The 25,557-nt window shown below is 48.6% G+C and overlaps 1 protein-coding gene across 1 annotated transcript in view; it reads right to left on the bottom strand.

Moving 5' to 3' along the window:
- The window catches only part of APOE (apolipoprotein E), a 38,042-nt gene extending 27,165 nt beyond the window's left edge, over nucleotides 1–10,877 (bottom strand). Inside the window, 2 exon segments of the mRNA XM_075580613.1 lie at nucleotides 7,318–7,407; nucleotides 10,765–10,877. Coding sequence (XP_075436728.1) covers nucleotides 7,318–7,360 — 43 coding nt within the window. The 5' untranslated portion in view covers nucleotides 7,361–7,407; nucleotides 10,765–10,877.
- Nucleotides 10,878–25,557: the final 14,680 nt, after the last annotated feature.

Raw genomic sequence — 25,557 nt, 5'->3', positions numbered from 1 at the left:
GCTGCCCTCCTCACTGCCCTGTTATACTGTACCCCTCCCTATACACCCCAACACCCTGCTACCCTCCTCACTGCCCTGTTATACTGTACCCCTCCCTATACACCCCAACATCCTGCTGCCCTCCTCACTGCCCTGTTATACTGTACCCCTCCCTATACACCCCAACACCCTGCTAACCTCCTCACTGCCCTGTTATACTGTACCCCTCCCTATACACCCCAACATCCTGCTACCCTCCTCACTGCCCTGTTATACTGTACCCCTCCCTATACACCGCAACACCCTGCTACCCTCCTCACTGCCCTGTTATACCCCTCCCTATACACCCCAACATCCTGCTACCCTCCTCACTGCCCTGTTATACTGTACCCCTCCCTATACACCCCAACATCCTGCTACCCCCTCACTGCCCTGTTATACTGTACCCATCCCTATACACCCCAACATCCTGCTACCCTCCTCACTGCCCTGTTATACTGTACCCCTCCCTATACACCCCAACATCCTGCTACCCTCCTCACTGCCCTGTTATACTGTACCCTTCCCTATACACCCCAACACCCTGCTACCCCCTCACTGCCCTGTTATACTGTACCCTTCCCTATACACCCCAACACCCTGCTACCCCCTCACTGCCCTGTTATACTGTACCCCTCCCTATACACCCCAACATCCTGCTACCCCCTCACTGCCCTGTTATACTGTACCCATCCCTATACACCCCAACATCCTGCTACCCTCCTCACTGCCCTGTTATACAGTACCCCTCCCTATACACCCCAACACCCTGCTACCCCCCCTCACTGCCCTGTTATACTGTACCCCTCCCTATACACCCCAACATCCTGCCACCCCCTCACTGCCCTGTTATACTGTACCCCTCCCTATACACCCCAACATCCTGCTGCCCTCCTCACTGCCCTGTTATACTGTACCCTTCCCTATACACCCCAACATCCTGCTACCCTCCTCACTGCCCTGTTATACTGTACCCCTCCCTATACACCCCAACACCCTGCTACCCTCCTCACTGCCCTGTTATACTGTACCCCTCCCTATACACCCCAACATCCTGCTACCCTCCTCACTGTCCTGTTATACTGTACCCCTCCCTATACACCCCAACACCCTGCTACCCTCCTCACTGCCCTGTTATACTGTACCCCTCCCTATACACCCCAACATCCTGCTGCCCTCCTCACTGCCCTGTTATACTGTACCCCTCCCTATACACCCCAACATCCTGCTACCCTCCTCACTGCCCTGTTATACTGTACCCTTCCCTATACACCCCAACATCCTGCTACCCTCCTCACTGCCCTGTTATACCCCTCCCTATACACCCCAACACCCTGCTACCCCCCTCACTGCCCTGTTATACAGTACCCCTCCCTATACATCCCAACATCCTGCTACCCTCCTCACTGCCCTGTTATACTGTACCCCTCCCTATACACCCCAACATCCTGCTACCCTCCTCACTGCCCTGTTATACTGTACCCCTCCCTATACACCCCAACATCCTGCTACCCCCTCACTGCCCTGTTATACTGTACCCATCCCTATACACCCCAACATCCTGCTACCCTCCTCACTGCCCTGTTATACAGTACCCTTCCCTATACACCCCAACATCCTGCTACCCCCTCACTGCCCTGTTATACTGTACCCCTCCCTATACACCCCAACATCCTGCCGCTTCCTCACTGCCCTGTTATAGCCCTCCCTATACACCCCAACACCCTGCTACCCTCCTCACTGCCCTGTTATACTGTACCCCTCCCTATATACCCCAACACCCTGCTACCCTCCTCACTGTCCTGTTATACTGTACCCCTCCCTATACACCCCAACACCCTGCTACCCTCCTCACTGCCCTGTTATACTGTACCCCTCCCTATACACCCCAACATCCTGCTACCCTCCTCACTGTCCTGTTATACTGTACCCCTCCCTATACACCCCAACACCCTGCTACCCCCCTCACTGCCCTGTTATACAGTACCCCTCCCTATACATCCCAACATCCTGCTACCCTCCTCACTGCCCTGTTATACTGTACCCCTCCCTATACACCCCAACATCCTGCTACCCTCCTCACTGCCCTGTTATACTGTACCCCTCCCTATACACCCCAACATCCTGCTACCCCCTCACTGCCCTGTTATACTGTACCCATCCCTATACACCCCAACATCCTGCTACCCTCCTCACTGCCCTGTTATACAGTACCCTTCCCTATACACCCCAACATCCTGCTACCCCCTCACTGCCCTGTTATACTGTACCCCTCCCTATACACCCCAACATCCTGCTACCCTCCTCACTGCCCTGTTATACTGTACCCCTCCCTATACACCCCAACACCCTGCTACCCTCCTCACTGCCCTGTTATACTGTACCCCTCCCTATACACCCCAACACCCTGCTACCCTCCTCACTGCCCTGTTATACTGTACCCCTCCCTATACACCCCAACACCCTGCTACCCTCCTCACTGCCCTGTTATACTGTACCCCTCCCTATACACCCCAACACCCTGCTACCCTCCTCACTGCCCTGTTATACTGTACCCCTCCCTATACACCCCAACACCCTGCTACCCCCCTCACTGCCCTGTTATACTGTACCCCTCCCTATACACCCCAACACCCTGCTACCCTCCTCACTGCCCTGTTATACTGTACCCCTCCCTATACACCCCAACACCCTGCTACCCTCCTCACTGCCCTGTTATACTGTACCCCTCCCTATACACCCCAACATCCTGCCGCTTCCTCACTGCCCTGTTATAGCCCTCCCTATACACCCCAACATCCTGCCACCCCCTCACTGCCCTGTTATACCCCTCCCTATACACCCCAACATCCTGCTACCCTCCTCACTGCCCTGTTATACTGTACCCCTCCCTATACACCCCAACATCCTGCTGCCCCCTCACTGCCCTGTTATACTGTACCCATCCCTATACACCCCAACACCCTGCTGCCCTCCTCACTGCCCTGTTATACTGTACCCCTCCCTATACACCCCAACACCCTGCTACCCCCCTCACTGCCCTGTTATACCCCTCCCTATACACCCCAACATCCTGCTACCCTCCTCACTGCCCTGTTATACTGTACCCTTCCCTATACACCCCAACACCCTGCTACCCCCCTCACTGCCCTGTTATACCCCTCCCTATACACCCCAACATCCTGCCGCTTCCTCACTGCCCTGTTATAGCCCTCCCTATACACCCCAACACCCTGCTACCCTCCTCACTGCCCTGTTATACTGTACCCCTCCCTATACACCCCAACATCCTGCCGCTTCCTCACTGCCCTGTTATAGCCCTCCCTATACACCCCAACATCCTGCCACCCCCTCACTGCCCTGTTATACTGTACCCCTCCCTATACACCCCAACATCCTGCTGCCCTCCTCACTGCCCTGTTATACAGTACCCCTCCCTATACACCCCAACATCCTGCTACCCTCCTCACTGCCCTGTTATACTGTACCCCTCCCTATACACCCCAACACCCTGCTACCCTCCTCACTGCCCTGTTATACTGTACCCCTCCCTATACACCCCAACACCCTGCTACCCTCCTCACTGCCCTGTTATACAGTACCCCTCCCTATACACCCCAACACCCTGCTACCCTCCTCACTGCCCTGTTATACTGTACCCCTCCCTATACACCCCAACACCCTGCTACCCTCCTCACTGCCCTGTTATACAGTACCCCTCCATATACACCCCAACATCCTGCCGCTTCCTCACTGCCCTGTTATAGCCCTCCCTATACACCCCAACATCCTGCCACCCCCTCACTGCCCTGTTATACCCCTCCCTATACACCCCAACATCCTGCTACCCTCCTCACTGCCCTGTTATACTGTACCCCTCCCTATACACCCCAACATCCTGCTGCCCCCTCACTGCCCTGTTATACTGTACCCATCCCTATACACCCCAACACCCTGCTGCCCTCCTCACTGCCCTGTTATACTGTACCCCTCCCTATACACCCCAACACCCTGCTACCCCCCTCACTGCCCTGTTATACCCCTCCCTATACACCCCAACATCCTGCTACCCTCCTCACTGCCCTGTTATACTGTACCCTTCCCTATACACCCCAACACCCTGCTACCCCCCTCACTGCCCTGTTATACCCCTCCCTATACACCCCAACATCCTGCCGCTTCCTCACTGCCCTGTTATAGCCCTCCCTATACACCCCAACACCCTGCTACCCTCCTCACTGCCCTGTTATACTGTACCCCTCCCTATACACCCCAACATCCTGCCGCTTCCTCACTGCCCTGTTATAGCCCTCCCTATACACCCCAACATCCTGCCACCCCCTCACTGCCCTGTTATACTGTACCCCTCCCTATACACCCCAACATCCTGCTGCCCTCCTCACTGCCCTGTTATACAGTACCCCTCCCTATACACCCCAACATCCTGCTACCCTCCTCACTGCCCTGTTATACTGTACCCCTCCCTATACACCCCAACACCCTGCTACCCTCCTCACTGCCCTGTTATACTGTACCCCTCCCTATACACCCCAACACCCTGCTACCCTCCTCACTGCCCTGTTATACAGTACCCCTCCCTATACACCCCAACACCCTGCTACCCTCCTCACTGCCCTGTTATACTGTACCCCTCCCTATACACCCCAACACCCTGCTACCCTCCTCACTGCCCTGTTATACAGTACCCCTCCATATACACCCCAACACCCTGCTACCCTCCTCACTGCCCTGTTATACTGTACCCTTCCCTATACACCCCAACACCCTGCTACCCCCCTCACTGCCCTGTTATACTGTACCCCTCCCTATACACCCCAACATCCTGCTGCCCTCCTCACTGCCCTGTTATACTGTACCCCTCCCTATACACCCCAACACCCTGCTACCCTCCTCACTGCCCTGTTATACAGTACCCCTCCCTATACACCCCAACATCCTGCTACCCTCCTCACTGCCCTGTTATACTGTACCCTTCCCTATACACCCCAACATCCTGCTGCCTCCTCACTGCCCTGTTATACTGTACCCTTCCCTATACACCCCAACATCCTGCTACCCTCCTCACTGCCCTGTTATACCCCTCCCTAAACACCCCAATATCCTGCAGCTCTCCTCACTGCCCTGTTATAACCCTCCCTATACACCCCAACACCCTGCTGCTCTCCTCACTGCCCTATTATACCCCTCCTTATACACCCAAACACCCTGTTGTCCTTCTCAGTACCCTTTATACCCCGCCCTATACACCCAAACATCCTGCTGTCTTCACTGGCCTGTTATACCCCTCCCTATACACCCCGACACCCTGCCCTGTTATACCCCTCCCTATACACCCCAACAAACTGCCCTGTTATACCCCTCCCTATACACACCAACACCCTGCCCTGTTATACCCCTCCCTATACACACCAACACCCTGCCCTGTTATACCCCTCCCTATATACCCCAACACCCTGCCCTGTTATACCCCTCCCTATACACACCAACACCCTGCCCTGTTATACCCCTCCCTATACACACCAACACCCTGCCCTGTTATACCCCTCCCTATATACCCCAACACCCTGTCCTGTTATACCCCTCCCTATACACACCAACACCCTGCCCTGTTATACCCCTCCCTATACACACCAACACCCTGCCCTGTTATACCCCTCCCTATATACCCCAACACCCTGCCCTGTTATACCCCTCCCTATATACCCCAACACCCTGCCCTGTTATACCCCTCCCTATACACACCAACACCCTGCCCTGTTATACTCCTCCCTATATACCCCAACACCCTGCCCTGTTATACCCCTCCCTATACACACCAACACCCTGCCCTGTTATACCCCTCCCTATATACCCCAACACCCTGCCCTGTTATACTCCTCCCTATACACACCAACACCCTGCCCTGTTATACCCCTCCCTATATACCCCAACACCCTGCCCTGTTATACCCCTTTCTATACACACCAACACCCTGCCCTGTTATACCCCTCCCTATATACCCCAACACCCTGCCCTGTTATACCCCTCCCTATATACCCCAACACCCTGCACGGTTACACCATAGAGCAGCAGATATTCGTGCTGCGCAAATAACGGCCGAGGACAGAAGGGCAGATACAAATTACATACATTAATGTGGCAAAGTACATAACACGAAAACTCCTCAGTGAGGGGAACACAAGGGATAAACAAGGAGAGAGAAAACAGGGGGGGGGGAAACAGGGGAACAAGGGGGGCAACGTAACGTTTCGGGGGGCACCTGGCCCCTTCTTCTGGCCTGTTCCCTTAGATCAACAGATCCAGGAACTTCCCGTGTCCCTGTCAACAAAAAAGTGTTCCCTAAAACGTGGTAGAGCAATAATAAATGCAAAAACAGTGTTTGTGTCTATACCTAGAGACCCCACAGTGGGTACTATACACAGGGATTGTGTCTATACCTAGAGACCCCACAGTGGGTACTATACACAGTGATTGTGTCTATACCTAGAGACCCCACAGTGGGTACTATACACAGGGATTGTGTGTATACCTAGAGACCCCAGAGTGGGTACTATACACAGGGATTGTGTCTATACCTAGAGACCCCAGAGTGGGTACTATACACTACTGTTTTTGCATTTATTATTGCTCTACCACGTTTTAGGGAACACTTTTTTGTTGACAGGGACACGGGAAGTTCCTGGATCTGTTGATCTAAGGGAACAGGCCAGAAGAAGGGGCCAGGTGCCCCCCGAAACGTTACGTTGCCCACCTTGTTCCCCTGTTTCCCCCCCCCCCCCCTGTTTTCTCTCTCCTTGTTTATCCCTTGTGTTCCCCTCACTGAGGAGTTTTCGTGTTATGTACTTTGCCACATTAATGTATGTAATGTGTATCTCCCCTTCTGTCCTCGGCCGTTATTTGCGCAGCACGAATATCTGCTGCTGTTTGTTATTCTTCTATACCAGTAAAAACTATTATTCTGACATTATTCATTTCTATCATTATTTCAAGTGCTGGGAACAAATTTCTTGTTCTATTGTGTAACATTGGAGGGAATCGGGGTCCCCCTTGTTCCCATGCACCACTTTGTTATTTAATTCTGTATGCTTTATTTTTTTAGGTGCTGCTAAAAAACTTATACTTTCTGCACTGTTATACCATACCCTACATATTCCAACACCCAATTCCTTGTTGCTTTGTCGGTCTTATAATTTGCACTCCCTCTTTTGTTCCTCAGTATCACTAGCTCTGTCATGTATCCCAGCATTGATCTGCATGCAACATCCACACAATAATTACCTGCCAGGAACCCGAGTGTCAGCAGCAGAGCCACAAGCTTCATGGTTCTCCTTTATGTTCCTCTGATAGAAGAGAGAATTCTCATGAGGTCTGGAAAAGAGAAGAGAAGTGAACCCCAAACCCCGCTCTGTCTGGAAGAAGAGAGGAGGCTTCCGCAGATCTCCTAACAAGAAGTGAACCCCAAACCCCGCTCTGTCTGGGAGAAGAGAGGAAGCTACCGCAGATCTCCTCCTAACAAGAAGTGAACCCCAAAACCCCGCTCTGTCTGGGAGAAGAGAGGAGGCTTCCGCAGATCTCCTAACAAGAAGTGAACCCCAAACCCCGCTCTGTCTGGGAGAAGAGAGGAGGCTTCCGCAGATCTCCTTCCTAACAAGAAGTGATCCCCAAACCCCGCTCTGTCTGGGAGAAGAGAGGAAGCTTCCGCAGATCTCCTCCTAACAAGAAGTGAACCCCAAACCCCGCTCTGTCTGGGAGAAGAGAGGAGGCTTCCGCAGATCTCCTTCCTAACAAGAAGTGAACCCCAAACCCCGCTCTGTCTGGGAGAAGAGAGGAGGCTTCTGCAGATCTCCTCCTAACAAAAAGTGAACCCCAAACCCCGCTCTGTCTGGGAGAAGAGAGGAGGCTTCCGCAGATCTTCCTAACAAGAAATGAACCCCAAACCCCGCTCTGTCTGGGAGAAGAGAGGAAGCTTCTGCAGATCTCCTCCTAATAAGAAGTGATCCCCAAACCCCGCTCTGTCTGGGAGAAGAGAGGAGGCTTCCGCAGATCTTCTTCCTAACAAGAAGTGAACCCCAAACCCCGCTCTGTCTGGGAGAAGAGAGGAGGCTTCCGCAGATCTCCTTCCTAACAAGAAATGAACCCCAAACCCCGCTCTGTCTGGGAGAAGTGAGAAGGCTTCCGCAGATCTCCTTCCTAACAAGAAGTGAACCCCAAATCCCGACTATCTGGGAAAAGAGAGGAAGCTTCAGCAGATCTCCTTCCTAACAAAAAGTGAACCCCAAAACTCGCTCTGTCTGGGAGAAGAGAGGAGGCTTCCGCAGATCTCCTTCCTAACAAGAAGTGATCCCCAAACCCCGCTCTGTCTGGGAGAAGAGAGGAGGCTTCTGCAGATCTCCTAACAAGAAGTGATCCCCAAACCCCGCTCTGTCTGGGAGAAGAGAGAAGGCTTCCACAGATCTCCTTCCTAACAAGAAGTGTTCCCCAAACCCCGCTCTGTCTGGGAGAAGAGAGGAGGCTTCCGCAGATCTCCTTCCTAACAAGAAGTGATCCCCAAACCCCGCTCTGTCTGGGAGAAGAGAGGAGGCTTCCGCAGATCTCCTTCCTAACAAGAAGTGAACCCCAAACCCCGCTCTGTCTGGGAGAAGAGAGGAGGCTTCCGCAGATCTTATTCCTAACAAGAAGTGATCCCCAAACCCCGCTCTGTCTGGGAGAAGAGAGGAGGCTTCCGCAGATCTCCTTCCTAACAAGAAGTGAACCCCAAATCCCGACTGTCTGGGAAAAGAGAGGAAGCTTCAGCAGATCTCCTTCCTAACAAAAAGTGAACCACAAAAGCTGCTCTGTTTGGGAGAAGAGAGGAGGCTTCCGCAGATCTCCTTCCAAACAAGAAGTGAACCCCAAAGCCGCTCTGGGAGAAGAGAGGAAGCTTCCGCAGATCTCCTTCCTAACAAGAAGTGAACCCCAAACCCCGCTCTGTCTGGGAGAAGAGAGGAGGCTTCCGCAGATCTCCTTCCTAACAAGAAGTGAACCCCAAACCCCGCTCTGTCTGGGAGAAGAGAGGAGGCTTCCGCAGATCTCCTTCCTAACAAGAAGTGAACCCCAAATCCCGACTGTCTGGGAGAAGAGAGGAGGCTTCCGCAGATCTCCTTCCTAACAAGAAGTGATCCCCAAACCCTGCTCTGTCTTGGAGAAGAGAGGAGGCTTCCGCAGATCTCCTTCCTAACAATAAGTGAATCCCAAATCCCGACTGTCTGGGAAAAGAGAGGAAGCTTCAGCAGATCTCCTTCCTAACAAAAAGTGAACCCCAAAACCTGCTCTGTTTGGGAGAAGAGAGGAGGCTTCCGCAGATCTCCTTCCAAACAAGAAGTGAACCCCAAAGCCGCTCTGGGAGAAGAGAGGAAGCTTCCGCAGATCTCCTTCCTAACAAGAAGTGAACCCCAAACCCCGCTCTGTCTGGGAGAAGAGAGGAGGCTTCCGCAGATCTCCTTCCTAACAAGAAGTGAACCCCAAACCCCGCTCTGTCTGGGAGAAGAGAGGAGGCTTCCGCAGATCTCCTTCCTAACAAGAAGTGATCCCCAAACCCCGCTCTGTCTGGGAGAAGAGAGGAGGCTTCCGCAGATCTCCTTCCTAACAAGAAGTGAACCCCAAACCCCGCTCTGTCTGGGAGAAGAGAGGAGGCTTCCGCAGATCTCCTTCCTAACAAGAAGTGATCCCCAAACCCCGCTCTGTCTGGGAGAAGAGAGGAGGCTTCCGCAGATCTCCTTCCTAACAAGAAGTGATCCCCAAACCCCGCTCTGTCTGGGAGAAGAGAGGAAGCTTCCGCATATCTCCTCCTAACAAGAAGTGAACCCCAAACCCCGCTCTGTCTGGGAGAAGAGAGGAGGCTTCCGCAGATCTCCTTCCTAACAAGAAGTGATCCCCAAACCCCGTTCTGTCTGGGAGAAGAGAGGAAGCTTCCGCAGATCTCCTTCCTAACAAGAAGTGATCCCCAAACCCTGCTCTGTCTGGGAGAAGAGAGGAGGCTTCCGCAGATCTCCTTCCTAACAAGAAGTGAACCCCAAATCCCGCTCTGTCTGGGAGAAGAGAGGAGGCTTCCGCAGATCTCCTTCCTAACAAGAAGTGAACCCCAAATCCCGCTCTGTCTGGGAGAAGAGAGGAAGCTTCCGCATATCTCCTTCCTAACAAGAAGTGTTCCCCAAACCCCGCTCTGTCTGGGAGAAGAGAGGAGGCTTCCGCAGATCTCCTCCTAACAAGAAGTGAACCCCAAATCCCCCTCTGTCTGGGAGAAGAGAGGAGGCTTCCGCAGATCTCCTTTCTAACAAGAAGTGATCCCCAAACCCCGCTCTGTCTGGGAGAAGAGAGGAAGCTTCCGCAGATCTCCTCCCTAACAAGAAATGAACCCCAAATCCCGCTCTGTCTGGGAGAAGAGAGGAGGCTTCCGCAGATCTCCTCCCTAACAAGAAGTGAACCCCAAACTCTACTCAGTCTGGGAGAAGAGAGGTGGCTTCTGCAGATCTCCTAACAAGAAGTGAACCCCAAACCCGCTCTGTCTGGGAGAAGAGAGGAGGTTTCTGCAGATCTCCTAACAAGAAGTGAACCCCAAACCCCGCTGCTCAAGATTTCAGTTATTTCTCCTCTTCAATAAATACTATTCTTCTGCTATACTCCTCCATGTCTCTCTCGCACACACATCTCCTCCTGTATCTCTCTGCCTCTGCATGTCTCTCTTACCTTGTCCTGTCTCAGCTCCTGCAGCTCCCCTCTCTCTCTCTTTATATAAGCTTCAGGTAGTGACAGATTCGCACCTTGTAAGCTGGAGGCAGATACCTTATCAGCAGTGTCAGGTTGGAGGGGCGAAGTTTACAGAAAAACAATCTCTTCTCCTCTCAGAGAACGCTTAACCCTGAAGGGGCAGGAGAGAGAGGGGTCAGACGCTTAATCCTGAAGGGGCTGGAGAGAGAGGGGTCAGACGCTTAACCCTGAAGGGGCTGGAGAGAGAGGGGTCAGGTGCTTAACCCTTAAGGGGCTGGAGAGAGAGGGGTCAGACGCTTAACCCTGAAGGGGCTGGAGAGAGAGGGGTCAGACGCTTAACCCTGAAGGGGCTGGAGAGAGAGGGGTCAGACGCTTAACCCTGAAGGGGCTGGAGAGAGAGGGGTCAGACGCTTAACCCTGAAGGGGCTGGAGAGAGAGGGGTCAGACACTTAACCCTGAAGGGGCTGGAGAGAGAGGGGTCAGACGCTTAACCCTGAAGGGGCTGGAGAGAGAGGGGTCAGGTGCTTAACCCTTAAGGGGCTGGAGAGAGAGAGGGGTCAGACGCTTAACCCTGAAGGGGCTGGAGAGAGAGGGGTCAGACGCTTAACCCTGAAGGGGCTGGAGAGAGAGGGGTCAGGTGCTTAACCCTTAAGGGGCTGGAGAGAGAGAGGGGTCAGACGCTTAACCCTGAAGGGAAAGGATAGAGAGGGTTCAGACGCTTAACCCTGAAGGGGCTGGAGAGAGGGGTCAGGTGATTAACCCTTAAGGGACTGGAGAGTGGGGTCAGATGCTTTATTTATTTATTTTTATTTATAAAATATGTTACCAGGAAGTAATACATTGAGAGTTACCTCTCGTTTTCACGTATGTCCTGGGCATAATTAATATGACAAATAATACATGGTTACAAATACAGTTACATAAATGAGCAGGGTATACATTATATACAAGACATTGCATGCACAGTTAGAGAAGATGTATATTATGGGCGTATGTAACAGTTACAGACCAGATTAAAATGTGAGACAGCCTTAGTTTTGAACAAAACTACACTCGCCTAGACGAGTGAAAAAGGCCCCTATATAACTAGCACTCATATAACTAGCACTCATTGGATAATGGTATACATGTACGTAGTAAAACGTAACCTTTATTGGTATATGAAATAATATATAAAATTAGGATGAACACCAAAACACAGACAAACAACACTTAGTACAACAAATTACATGAATAGTTAAAAAAAATATTAAACAGCACACCTCCAAATCCCCACAGTGATTGGGGTGGTACAGTATACAGAGGGACTCGTAAGGACGGGCAACTTGGATACATTTATTTTATTTTAATCCTAATGTGAAATTTGCCTCAGGGTGATGAATATATATAGGTCCGGAAAGTGTGGTGTATATGTGTATTAAGATAACAACCTAAACACCATCCAAACCACTCCTGATTAAATTGTCACTCATAAAATGGTTGTAAGTAAGCTGCAAAAGAAAACAATGAAGGGTGCGGTAGCACAAAGCGCCCCACTGATAGACGGAAGTTAAGTTCTAATAAAAGATTAGTATTCCAGCCAGATATATATATATAGGCGCCCACGGAACTATTCCTTGTCCATAGTATTCCAGCCAGATATACTTAGTGCAGCCTAATGAGGTAAATACTTTAGGCTGGATATAGCCTGATATATTGTATTCACATTTATTCAAAATAAAAGGGTGACAATTACAAATAGTCCTTGTAAGCAACGCAATTAAAAACTTAAGTAGTATCAAAATGGGCTACAGTGTAGCTAGGAATATGTGATTGGTGACTGGAAAGCCACAAGCTCATTATATTTGTGACTAACAGTCAAAGTATCCATTCAACAAACTGACAGCGGTATATAAATTCCTCCACATACCAGAGCCTAAAGAGAGCAGTATTTAATGTGCTAAACACTGATCCGTTTCTGGTGAGACCCAATATTTAATAATAAATTCTAGGTTCAAGAGTGGAAAAGTGTTGCTCCATTACTCTGTGATGGCAGCGGTTACTTAATAGTGATACCTAATTAAGAAATAAGGGGTACCTAAAATATGGTATAAAGCCCCAGCGAATGGTGTACAGATATGTAACCTTAATCAGTATAATGGATTAAAAAGAAAATAAGTGAACAAAGGATATCTGGAAACAAAAAAATGGAGAACATGGATTTGAGATGTGGTTTCCCACCCCCCCCCCCCCCTTTTTTTCAATTGTGTATAAAACGCTGGAAAAATACTGAACAATATTATGGAACATTAATATAGGAAGTGTAAAATTAGTAAAATGATATAATTTTGTGACAAAGGTGTTTCTTCGTGATTAATGAATAGATGAGATTCCATCAGAATTATGCTCTTACACGAACGGAAAATAAATAGAAGACTAACTGTACGCAATAGAAAGGAAACTATAGAGCACTGAGGTGCTTTAATGGGTCCGTTCTTATGGAGTATCGGAGAGAAGAGGTGGGCCGATGCTCCCCTCTACAAAAGGTGGAGGAAAAGCATAAAGAGGAGTGAGATGTTGGATAGGAAAAGGAGGGAGCTAGAGAGAAACAAAAAATCAGTGTTTAGCACGTTAAATACTGCTCTCTTTAGGCGCTGGTATGTGGAGGAATTTATATACCGCTGTCAGTGTGTTGAATGGATACTTTGACTGTTAGTCACAAATATAATGATCTTTTAGTAGAACTTTACTACCGTCTATCAGTGGGGCGCTTTGTGCTACCGCTCCCTTCATTGTTTTCTTTGGCCGCTTACTTACAACCATTTTATGAGTGACAATTTAATCAGGAGTGGTTTGGATGGTGTTTAGGTTGTTATCTTAATACACATATACACCACACTTTCCGGACCTATATATACTCATCACCCTGAGGCAAATTTTTCACATTAGGATTAAAATAAAATAAATGTATCCAAGTTGCCCGTCCTTACGAGTCCCTCTGTATACCACCCCAATCACTGTGGGGATTTGGAGGTGTGCTGTTTAATATTTTTTTTTTTAACTATTCATGTAATTTGTTGTACTAAGTGTTGTTTGTCTGTGTTTTGGTGTTCATCCTAATTTTATATATTATTTCATATACCAATAAAGGTTACGTTTTACTACGTACATGTATACCATTATCCAATGAGTGCTAGTTATATAGGGGCCTTTTTCACTCGTCTAGGCGAGTGTAGTTTTGTTCATTATCCCTTTACCCCTTGCACCATCCTACTGCACCGACACACTTTATTCGAGCAAATACCCAGTATGTACCTGGCAGATACCTGGAATGCGCCGCTCCTCACCTCTGACAAGCCCCGTTGCCTTTGCCTTCCCAGCCTGGGTTCATGCCTGGCTGATGGGCGGCTGATCTGTTAAATGATAATGATTAGGATTTAATAGGCTGCAATGCTTCGCGTGTCTACCAGATGGCATAAATTCATGAATTGTAATGCAGTATATATATATACTGTGCAGTATTGCAGCCAGCGGGAATAAAATGCTTCAATCCCTGCTTGGAAAATAACTCAATGCACTCGGGCAGAAAACAGTCACAAACCTCAATACACCCGGGTATACCCGAATTCGTGGGACTAGCCAAGCTCGAATAAAGTGTGTCGCCAGTGTATAGACTGTAGCAAGAGCCAGCTTTCTTTCCCTCTCTCCCCCATCTTCTCCACTCTCTCCCAATATTGACAGCCTTAGTTTTGAAAGAAATTAAACTGGTGGTGGATGTGAGAGTCTCTGGAAGGTTGTTCCAGTTTTGGGGTGCACGGTAAGAGAAGGAGGAGCGTCCGGATACTTTGTTGAGCCTTGGGACCATGATGATATGTTGATAGGTGCTGCATGTGGTAGGGTTGAGGAGCTTGTTCAGTTAGGCGGGTAGCTTGCCCAGAAAGTATTTGAAGGAAAGACAGGAAAGGTGAACTTTGCGCCTAGACTCAAGTGATGACCAATCTAGTTCTTTGAGCATTTCGCAGTGATGTGTGTTGTAGTTGCATTGGAGAATGAAATGACAAATTGAATTGTAGAGGGTGTCAAGTTTGCCAAGGTGGGGTTTGGGGTGCAGAGCCATATACTCTATCTCCATAGTCTATAATTGGCATTAGCATCTGCTGTGCGATACGCTTTCTGACCAGGAGACTTAGGGAGGATTTGTTCCTGTAAAGTACCCCTAGTTTGGCATAGGTTTTGGATGTCAGGGTATCAATATGCATTCCGAATGTTAAGTGGGAGTCAAACCATATGCCCAGGTATTTAAAACTAGTAACAGGAGTTAGGCTGGTGTTCGCGATGGTTCTGATCTGGAGCTCAGTCACTGGAAGCTTTAAAAATTTAGTCTTGGTCCCAAACACCATTGTTACAGTCTTGTCAGTGTTTAGAAACAGTTTGTTGTGGGAAATCCAGTTTTCGAGTCTCAAAAAGTCAGACTGAAGTATGTGTTGCCGGTCAGAGAGACTTTGGCTGTGTGCATAAAGGATTGTGTCATCTGCATACATGTGTATTGAGGCTTCCTTACAAGCTGTGGAAAGATCATTGATGAACACTGAGAAGAGTAGGGGCCCCAGAACAGAGCCTTGCGGGACACCACAGGTGATATCCAGGGGGTTGGAGTTAGAGCCTGAGATGAACACATGATGGGATCTACCTGATACTGTAGGTAGGACTGAAACCAGTTTAAAGCATGCGTCCCTATTCCAGAGCTCTGGAGTTTGTTAAGCAGGATAGCATGATCAACAGTATCAAAAGCCTTTGCAAAATCTAAGAATACTGCACCAGTGAGTTGTCCCCGTTCCATTCCACACTTGATTTCATTGCAAACTTTTAGCAGGGTAGTTACGGTGGAGTGTTTGGGGCGAAACCCAGATTGGAATTGGCTAGGGAAATTTGTCTTGGTATAGAAATCGCTTAATTGGGAGTGGACACATTTTTCCATGACTTTGGATAGGATCGGGAGAAGTGAGATTGGCCTGTAGTTTGAGAAAGTGTTTTTCTCCCCACTTTTGAAGATTGGGACAACTCTGGCAGTTTTCCAGGTCTTAGGGATATGGCCTGCAGACAGGATAGAGTTGACTATGGAAGCAATTGGTTTGGAAATGGCTGGGGCACCAAGTTTTAGGCACTTAGATTGTAGTAAGTCAGGTCCACATTGGCTGCTTAGTTTTAATTTGAGGAGCGCTTGTGTAATCTCCTCTTCAGATACTGGGCCAAATTGAAAATTGTGGGCAGTGTTGGGAGGGGGTGGGGCTATGTGGGTACTCCCAGGATGATTTTCAGGTTTGTGGTTTGAGTTGCGTTTCGCTAATAAGTTAGTGGCACACCCCACAAAGTAATCATTGAATGCATTTGTAATGTCAGTGGGGTTTGTCAGAGTAATATCCCCCTTAGTGATATTACTTGGTTGTTGATGGTTAGGAGGCTGGAATATATTGTTGATAACCTTCCAGAAGTTAGCTGGGTTTGATGTATTTTGGAGGAGATTTTGAGAGTAATATTGTGCTTTTGCATGCCTTGTTTGCCTTGTGCACATGTTCCGCAGGCATCTGTAGTGATTGAGATCCTTGGTAGTGCCAGTTACTTTGTAGCTTTTCCACAAGGCATCCCTGAACTGGTAGAGTGCTATAAGGTCAGGTGTAACCCATGGAAGGTGGGCCCCCCGTACCCTTATTTTGCGTAGTGGAGCATGGGTATTGCAGAGTTTTAAGAACTCGGATTGGAAATAGTCGAGCGCAGAATCAGGATCGGGAATTAAATCGATTCTGTGCCATGGGCAGTTGGTAAGGTCATCCAGAAACTGTTGTGGGTTAAAGTTTCTAAATGTTCTAGTGAGGAGAACTTTAGGGCTTAACCCTTAAGGGACTGGAGTGTCACGCCTGTATGCCCGCAGACCTGGCAGGACCCCAGTACCGAGGTGGGAACGGTATGATACCACACACCCACAGCAGTGGGAGCAAGCCCGGAGTGTGGTATAGCGTTGCTGGGCCTGTAGAAAGAGTTGTTAGAGTATACTTGCAACGCTTGGGAGTGTCCGAAAGAGTAGTCGTGTCCGTGTGCCAGATTCAGGAGTCCAGAGGTTAACGTAGTAGAAGGCGTAGCAGTGTTCACAGGGATACCAGAGAGCAGAGTAGTCCAGGACGAGCAGGGGTCAAAACCAGGGAGATGCAAGATAACACAGGAGCAGGAAGCAGGGAGTACACAGAGAGAGCAAAGCATAGGTCAGTTACACACAGGGAAACAGGAACTATGCAGAGCGGGGAAGAAGTGGACAGACAGGGATTATAAAGGAGGAGTTACCAATGGGAGACAGGGGAGGAGTAGAGAGAGAAGTGGGAGATGACAGGGATTGGACAGGGAGAGAAGAGGAGGAGACAGCAGGGGCAGACAGGGGAAAGGCCTGTAGGGATTGGGAGGTGGAGACCTGAGCAACAGGACAAGAGGAACCTGTGTGCGTGCCCTCTGTAAAGTGGGAGTGCGCGCACACTGGTTGCAACACAGAGAGGGAGCAGGGGAAGACTGCAGGGGGCGGACGGAGCTCAGAGAAGGGGATCGTGCGCAAGGCCTGAGACCGCGAGATGGCATGCAGCGGCAGAGCGGAGGAGGCAGGTGAGTCAGGGGAAGCCGTGGCAGAGTGTGTGCGCGCACCGGACGCATCACAAGGCGCACGGAGTGCCGCGCCACGGGCACCACGCCAGGAGGAGGCAACGGATCGGGTGGCGCTACTGGGACAGGTAATGCCATGACCGCGGGAGCAAGGGAGCAGGAAGTGTCAAAGCAGGGGCTCAGGGAACGCGTGGGTACACGGGACCTGCGGGGGACGTGCTGCGGCAAGGGGAGAAGCGCAGAAGGGGTAACAGGAGATGGGAGAGAGGTACAAGGAATCTCCTGAGTCGTCACAGTATCCCCCCCGTGAGGATCAATTTCCGAGTGATCCATCCACGGCTTAAGGGGAAATTTCTGGTGAAACTGGGAAAGTAGCCTTGGGGCGTGGACATGATCTGCAGGTACCCAGGACCGTTCCTGGGTACCGTAACCCTTCCAATGTACCAAAAATTGAAGTCCCTTTTTGGAAAAACGCGAGTCGATGAGACTGTATTTCATACTCCTGTTGGCCCAGGGTGGACACTGGCTTGGGTCTTCGAGAGGGGACCGGAAAATGAGGACTGGACACAAATTCCTTAAGAAGGGAAACATGAAACACAGACGGAATTTTCATAGAGGGTGGAAGCTCCAGACGATAGGCTACTTGGTTAACCTTCTCTAAGATTTTAAATGGCCCCAAGAATCTAGAGGACAGTTTGGGCGAAGGAGTCTTGAGCCTAATATTTTTGGACGACAGCCAGACCAGATCACCTGGTTTGAAAGAAGGACCCTTTTGGAAGTGACGATCAGCCTTGGTTTTTTGTTTGGCAACCGCAGACTAAGGATTTGAGAATCTTTTTCCTGGATTCTTGTAGGTTGGTGATATGGGAGTCGGCTGCAGGAACACCTGAAGGAGAGTGGGAGAGAGGAAGACTACTGGGGTGAAAGCCACAGTTGATGAAGAACGGAGACTCCTGAGTAGACTCGTTCCTCAAGGAATTAATGGGAAATTCGGCCCATGGTAGGAGGTCCACCCAGTTATCCTGCGAGTCGGAAATGAAGCATCTAAGATACTGTTCAAGGGTTTGGTTCATCCTTTCCGTTTGACCGGTGGTTTGTGGGTGGTATCCTGATGAGAATAAGAGAGAGATACCCAATCTTTGAGAAAAGGCCCGCCAGAATTTTAAGATGAACTGCGACCCACGGTCAGAGACGATAGAAGTGGGAACGCCATGCAACCTGAAGATCTCTTTAGAGAAGACATCTGCCAAGGTGGCAGAGTTGGGAAGACCCTTGAGGGGTACAAAGTGAGCCTGTTTCGAAAACCTATCAACCACGACTAAAATAGTGTTCATCCCCCTGGAAATAGGCAGCTCAACAATAAAGTCCATCGAGATGTGTTTCCAGGGTTGTTCAGGGATGGGAAGAGGTAGAAGAAGTCCCGAAGGTTTATGATGGAGGGTTTTACTCTGGGCACATACAGGACAGGCGGACGTGAATTCAAGAATGTCTTGATTCATCTTAGGCCACCAAAAAGTCTGTTTAATGAGGTCTGCGGTTCTCTTGAAGCCTGGATGACCAACTGCTCTAGAGGAATGACCCCAAAGAAGGATTTTATGGCGGAAACGGGGAGCTGCATAGAGACGTCCTTCTGGTACCCTGAACCTGCTGGGAATGTGTGCTTGTGCCTTGTGAATCTCATCTAGTACGTCAAAGTTGTTGGCAGCAATTATGCACTTGGCCGGGAGAATAGGTTCCGGGATTTCCTTAGCTTCGGTCTCAGAGGCAAACTGACGGGAAAGAGCGTCCGCTTTAACATTCTTGGTCCCCGGAATGCAGGATATGATGTAGTTGAAGCGGGAGAAGAAAAGTGACCAGCGAGCCTGGCGGGAGCCCAGGCGGCGAGCCCCCTCAATATATAACAAGTTTTTGTGGTCGGTGAGGAAAGCGATTGGTTCCTTGGAACCTTCTAGAAGATGTCTCCACTCCTGGAGCACCATTTTAATGGCCAAAAGTTCACGATTACCGACATCATAATTTTACTCGGCTGCTGAGAATTTCCGTGAAAAAAACCCACAAGGGTGGAGTTTCTCTTGAGGAGAAGTCCTCTGTGAAAGAACTGCACCGGCTCCTACGTCTGAGGCGTCTACCTCTAGAGTAAAGGGGAGGGAGGTATCCAGATGACGAAGGATGGGGGCAGACACGAACGCCTTTTTGAGAGTCTCAAAGGCTGCAATGGCCTCAGGTGACCAAGATGAGACGTCGGTGCCCTTTTTGGTCAAGGCGGTGATGGGAAATGCAATTGAATAATTTTTTTTTATAAACTTCCTGTAGTAATTGGCAAAGCTAAGAAAACGTTGCACAGCCTTGAGAGAATTGGGAAGTGCCCAGTCGAGAACCGCCTTCAGTTTCTCTGGGTCCATGGAAAAACCCAGGATGGAGATAATGTAGCCTAAAAAAGACGTGGAGGCCTAGTGAAACAAACATTTCTCCATTTTGGCGTAAATACGGTTAGCACGAAGCCTGGAGAGCACAAGTTTGGTATGTTGAATATGTTGCTCCAAACTTTTAGAAAAAATCAGAATGTCGTCTAGATAGACAATGACAAAAGTTCCCAATACTGGCAAAAGGTAATTGGGTGCAGGTAATTGGTAACCAATACCTGGCACCCAATGTTGGGGTATAGGGCTTAAATCCTATATAACTGATTGTAATCTCTATGCCCAGTGTTTTCATCTTTGTGTGTATCCTGTATTGCTGAATGAATTGCCAATCCAGATCCTGATTGCTTCATTGCCATTCCCCAAAGTAAGTGTATATATCCTGTGTGTTATTTGTATATTCTGTGTGTTCACCTTTTTCAAGGAATAAACTTTCTTTATTATATCTTAGTCGCATTCGATTCAACCCAGTGATTTTTGGTGTATATTATAACCCTGCACAAGCTCCCGTGACAGTAAGATCTTAACAAACAGGCTAAATCCAATTCTTCCGAGCTTGATTCATAAAGACCAGGTGGGATTTATTTCGGGCAGACAAGCTTCGGATAATACGCGGAAAATAATAAACATTGTCGATCACGTGCATCTCTCAGGTACAAGAGCATTTTTATTGACCTTGGATGCCGAAAAAGCATTTGATAGAATTAGGTGGGACTTCTTGGATCAAACATTGAATAAATTTGGCTTCAAGGGCCCCTTTCTAGAGGGGGTCAGAGCTCTGTACAAAAATCCAATAGCATTTGTAAAACTCCCAGGAGGAGACTCAAGTCCCATAAAAATTATGAATGGTACAAGACAGGGTTGCCCCTTGTCCCCACTTCTGTTCGCATTGTCGATTGAACCCCTTGCGGCAACAATCACAAACTACAGACGAGACCACAAGTATTCTAAAGCTTGCCTTAAACTAGCCCGGTTACATTCTGGGTATGTGCTGGGTGTAACCTGGCTAGTTTAAGGCAAGTTTAAGGCATTTCTGCATTGACTAATGACCCATAGGATTAACACAGCAGGGGTCCCTGGCAATCCCATTCAGTTTGAATGGGACTGCCAGGGACCCCCACTGTTAATCTGAGGGGCCATTAATCAATGCAGAAAACTGGGTCTAGTTTAAGGCAAGTTTAAGGCAAGTTTAAGGCATTTATCCAGCATGTACCTGGGTCTTTTTGGCGATTGCCACTGGTTTGTGTTAGAATAACCGTGGGCGCTACAGTACGCTGATATAAAAGGGGTTGTTATTGTAGCACGAGAACACAAGATATCTCTATTTGCAGACGATATAATCTTGTCCTTGTCGTCCCCAATTACGACCCTACCTAATCTCCAGTCACAGCTGGAAAAATTTGGCCGAGTATCAGGGTATAAAATGATCAGCGACAAATCAGAAGCCCTGAACCTCTCGCTCCTCGCCCCTGAGGTAAAACTATTGCAAATTAATTTCGGTTATAAATGGAGCTCTACTAATATTAAATACCTAGGGGTCAAAATCGCAAACTCTTACGCTGCCCTATTCAAATGTAATTTCCCGCCCCTATTTACAGAAATAAAATAAAAAAACTCCAGTGCTGGAACAAGTACCACATTTCATGGCTCGGAAGGGTGGCATCTGTTAAGATGAACATCCTCCCCAGACTATTGTACTTCTTCCAGACCCTCCCTGTCTGTTTACCGCTGGCAGACCTCAAAAGCATCCAGAATAGCATTTTCCAATTTATCTGGAAGGACAAAAGCCGCGGGTGGCTAGATCGGTAATGTGAAGGCCTGGAAGTACCAGATATAATTAAATATTACCAAGTGACCCACCTAAAACAAGCAATAGTTTGGAACAACGACCCAGCGTCTTGCTGCTGGTTGGACATTGAGTCCTCCTGTGTCGCTCCCCTCTCCCTCGGGGCAATACTTTGGTCCGGAGGGGGAGAGGAGATAATATCGGGTAAGACAGGCCTGGGAGCTATGAGATGCATGTAGAAAATATGGGCGAAAACAAAAATTAGACATAAACTGACATCTTCCCCCTCCATACTTACACCCATTTTCGGTAACCCTGATTTCCCTCCGGGCTGCGTCCCAGGGAACCTTAAAACATTCAGTTTGGCCAACATAAAATCAGCATGAGATTTAATAGACAAAGGGACTCTTATCCCACTACTTGATTTGCAGGAGAAATGCCTCCCCATGAAACTCCCCCTTTTTGGTTATCTCCAGATCAGACACTTTCTCCTAACAATATCCCAAACATCCATGTTTGAAGGTCCAACGTCTTTCGAAAAGATGTGTATGGTGGGCACATATCGGAAGGGTCTGATCTCAGAGATTTACGCGGGAATAGCATGGTCCATGAGTTCCGTCAACCAGAATTATATGATGAAATGGGCTGAAGACCTCAATCTGGATATAGACAGATGACTGGGAGGATATTTGGGAAGCAGCAGCCAAAATTTCTATTTGTACTACTACTAAGGAAAACATTTATCAAATTCTATTTCAATGGTACTTAACCCCGAGTAGGGTGAGCCAGATCTTCCCGGGCCTGTCAGACCCTGCTGGAGGGGTTGTGGCCAGAGAGGAGATCTGGTGACATGCCCAGGAATCCAGACCTTCTGGAGTAGGGTAAGCTCACTGGTTGAGGTCCGGATGGACCCGCTGGTAATCCTTCTCGCGAAGCCTATCGAAGATATTTCAGCCCCTCTCAAGAAACTGGCCTCGTTCATCCTGACTGCGGCTCGCTGCTCAATAGCAGCTAATTGGAAAAAGATTAAACCCCATCTCAGCAGATGATACTTTGAAGGGTAAAAGAGGTTAAGCTAATGGAATACCTGTCAGCGCTCCTGAAATAGAATATCGAACAATTCGATAAAGTTTGGGTACAGTGGCCTTATAATTAAAGCGGTTAAAAATGGGGCGTGGATGATTCAGTTGGGCACCGCACCCGGCCCCTGATCTCTCAGAGTTGGGGTTTATGTCTATTAAAGGGCTGCCGATGGGGTGGAGGGGAAGACACTACTTCCCCCCCCCCCTCCTCTTTGCTCTCCCCCGATCCCACCCCCTCCATCCCCACTATCACCCCTCCATCCCCACTCCCCCCTTCTGATCTTTTCTCTCTTTCCCCCCCCCTCTCTCTCTCCATCTGTCCTTTACATTTATAGTCTAAGGGGTCAGATGGATCCTCCTAAAAATGTTAATCTTCCCGGACGGGACCAATACAGCGCACTCTGAAAGCGTAGGAAGTTACAAAAGGCAAGGTGCAGGTCGATCGAACCCAATCAACCAATTTTGAGATGTTACGGGTTGTTAAATGTGTGTGATGATTATGTACACTGTCTACAAACAGCCCTGTAATATTTATGTGCCCTTTCAGAAAAACAATAAGGGTTTGAAATAAAAAATATACTTAGTCATGGGAGACCAGAGTTACATAGTAGAAGAGGTTGAATAAAGACGTACGTCCATCAAGTTCAACCTATGCTAAATTTAAACAACAGATACTTTATCCTATATCTATACTTATTGATCCAGAGGAAGGCAAACAAAAAACCCCAGTATCATATCATCCAATGATTTCTCATAAGGGGAAAAATAAATTCCTTCCTGACTCCAAGAATTGGCAATCGGATTAATCCCTGGATCAACATCCTTCCCATGTATACTTATTCAGGGAAGAAGTGGCCTTGCGTCACGAAACGCGTTGGATTTGTTGTGTGAGGTGTCCTAATAGTGTATTAGGTTCACTTGGCTTATTTAAGCTATTTTCTGGACTTTCCTGGACGTATAATCCACCATAAGGTGCCCCCATAGCTGCGGGTCTGCCGATTTGATTCTTGGCTGTGTACCGCTGGAGCGTGTGACGCGTTGTGCTTCATTCAACTGTCGGAGCCAATCAGTGTGAGCGAATTCCCCCTCCCCTGCCTGTGACGGAGAAACACTCACAGGAACAGTATTCAGCTGCTGAGGATCGGTCAGTGTCGCGGTGGGAGTCACACTAAAGAGCCCGTGCCCCTGTCCTCCTTCCTCCTGTGGACATGCGGAGGAGGATGTAAAGTGATCCGGGTGAGCTACCACCTACCTGAGTCATCGGGCAGAGACCAATCACCATGAGAAATCGGAGCAGCTGAGCACACAGCCATTGCGGAATCCATGCAGCAGTCGTGGGAGCACCTGGTCCATACTGGTTAATATATCTACATGCCAATTTTAATTATTCTTTCTGTACGTGCACACATTACCTTCTATACATTATTCTCCCTGTACGTGCATACATTACCTTTTATACATTATTCTCTCTGTACGTGCATACATTACCTTTTATACATTATTCTCTCTGTACGTGCATACATTACCTTCTATACATTATTCTCCCTGTACGTGCATACACTGCCTTTTATACATTATTCTTTCTGTACGTGCATACATTACCTTCTATACATTATTCTCTCTGTACGTGCATACATTACCTTTTATACATTATTCTCTCTGTACGTGCACACATTACCTTTTATACATTTTTCATTTCTTAAATACTACACTGAGGGTTTTGCGCTTTCTTTTTGCATCCCAGTACATTGGAATGGTACAATGTTACTGGGCCCAAGAGCTAACCCATGGGCACTTATACACGGAAGAGGGGTAACCAAAATGGGCTTGACCTTTATTGTAAAGCCTGGTTACCCTCCCGTCACACCTCTCTCTCTCCAGTCCCTTCAGGGTTAAGCTCCTGGAAATGGAGACCGCGCTCGTCTGTAAACTTCACAGGGAATCTTCAGAAAGGCCTCTTCTCCCGCTGCTCCTTCTCCCTCCGGTGATCAGCCGGCCACAATCAATCCAAAATACAAAACAAAGGGGGAGGTGGAGCGCAGAGAAAAAGAGAAATGCCAAGGTAAGATGAGGTCAATTTATTAAAACAACACTGCACAGTATTACTTACAATTAGTTAAAACCGCATGCATGTTGATGCTCCCACAAAGGTCTGTATACCGCGTCAGTTATAATCCCCCTGCCCTGACTGTGATCCACTGCTGCAGATTCTCACAGGGATAATAATTTGTTATGAAGGGTGTAGAAATATGAGTTTGCCCTAGGGAAGTTACTGATTTTGTGTTAGAAGGAGAGATAGAGGACCCTGCACCAGACCAGGTTATGTTATTTAGGAAGAGTGGTTCCAGCGTTTAAAGGTAGAGATGAGGGAGGGTATCCATTGGGACTTGGTGGTTGGATTGGTTCTCTGGAAGCGAAGCTGGCGGATGTTTTTGTATGTGTGTCTGTCCTACTCATTGCTCTCTATGTATGTGTTAAGTACAGCAAAACTTTGGTCCAGAAGTACGCTGCAATCCCCCCACCAACGCTATGTCTCTTTTCGGTGATGAAGATGTCGGCAGTCCCCCAGAAGAAGAGACCGAAGAAGAAATCAACTGGGCCGATATGTTGGCCGAAAAGGAATAAAGTCATGCAGAATTGGATAACTGGTCCAGCAGGACAATGAAATTGTTAATTGTTCTTTAATTAGACTGTCTCTTAAGGATATGGGGGAACTGAGAAGATTGGATATGAGGAAGGCGGGGAGGTCACACAGGGGCGTGAGTCAACCACACGGAAAGAAACGGAAGCCACCCATTTTGACCATGGCAGCCATTTTGTCTGTTTTGCAATTCTGAGTAAATGCAGTATGAAAGATGCGTGC

Source organism: Ascaphus truei (assembly GCF_040206685.1).
Source record: "Ascaphus truei isolate aAscTru1 chromosome 6 unlocalized genomic scaffold, aAscTru1.hap1 SUPER_6_unloc_2, whole genome shotgun sequence".
NCBI classification, from domain to species: Eukaryota; Metazoa; Chordata; class Amphibia; order Anura; family Ascaphidae; genus Ascaphus; species Ascaphus truei.
Note: the sequence above shows the minus strand (reverse complement) of the source record. Positions and strands in the feature narration are given on the sequence as shown.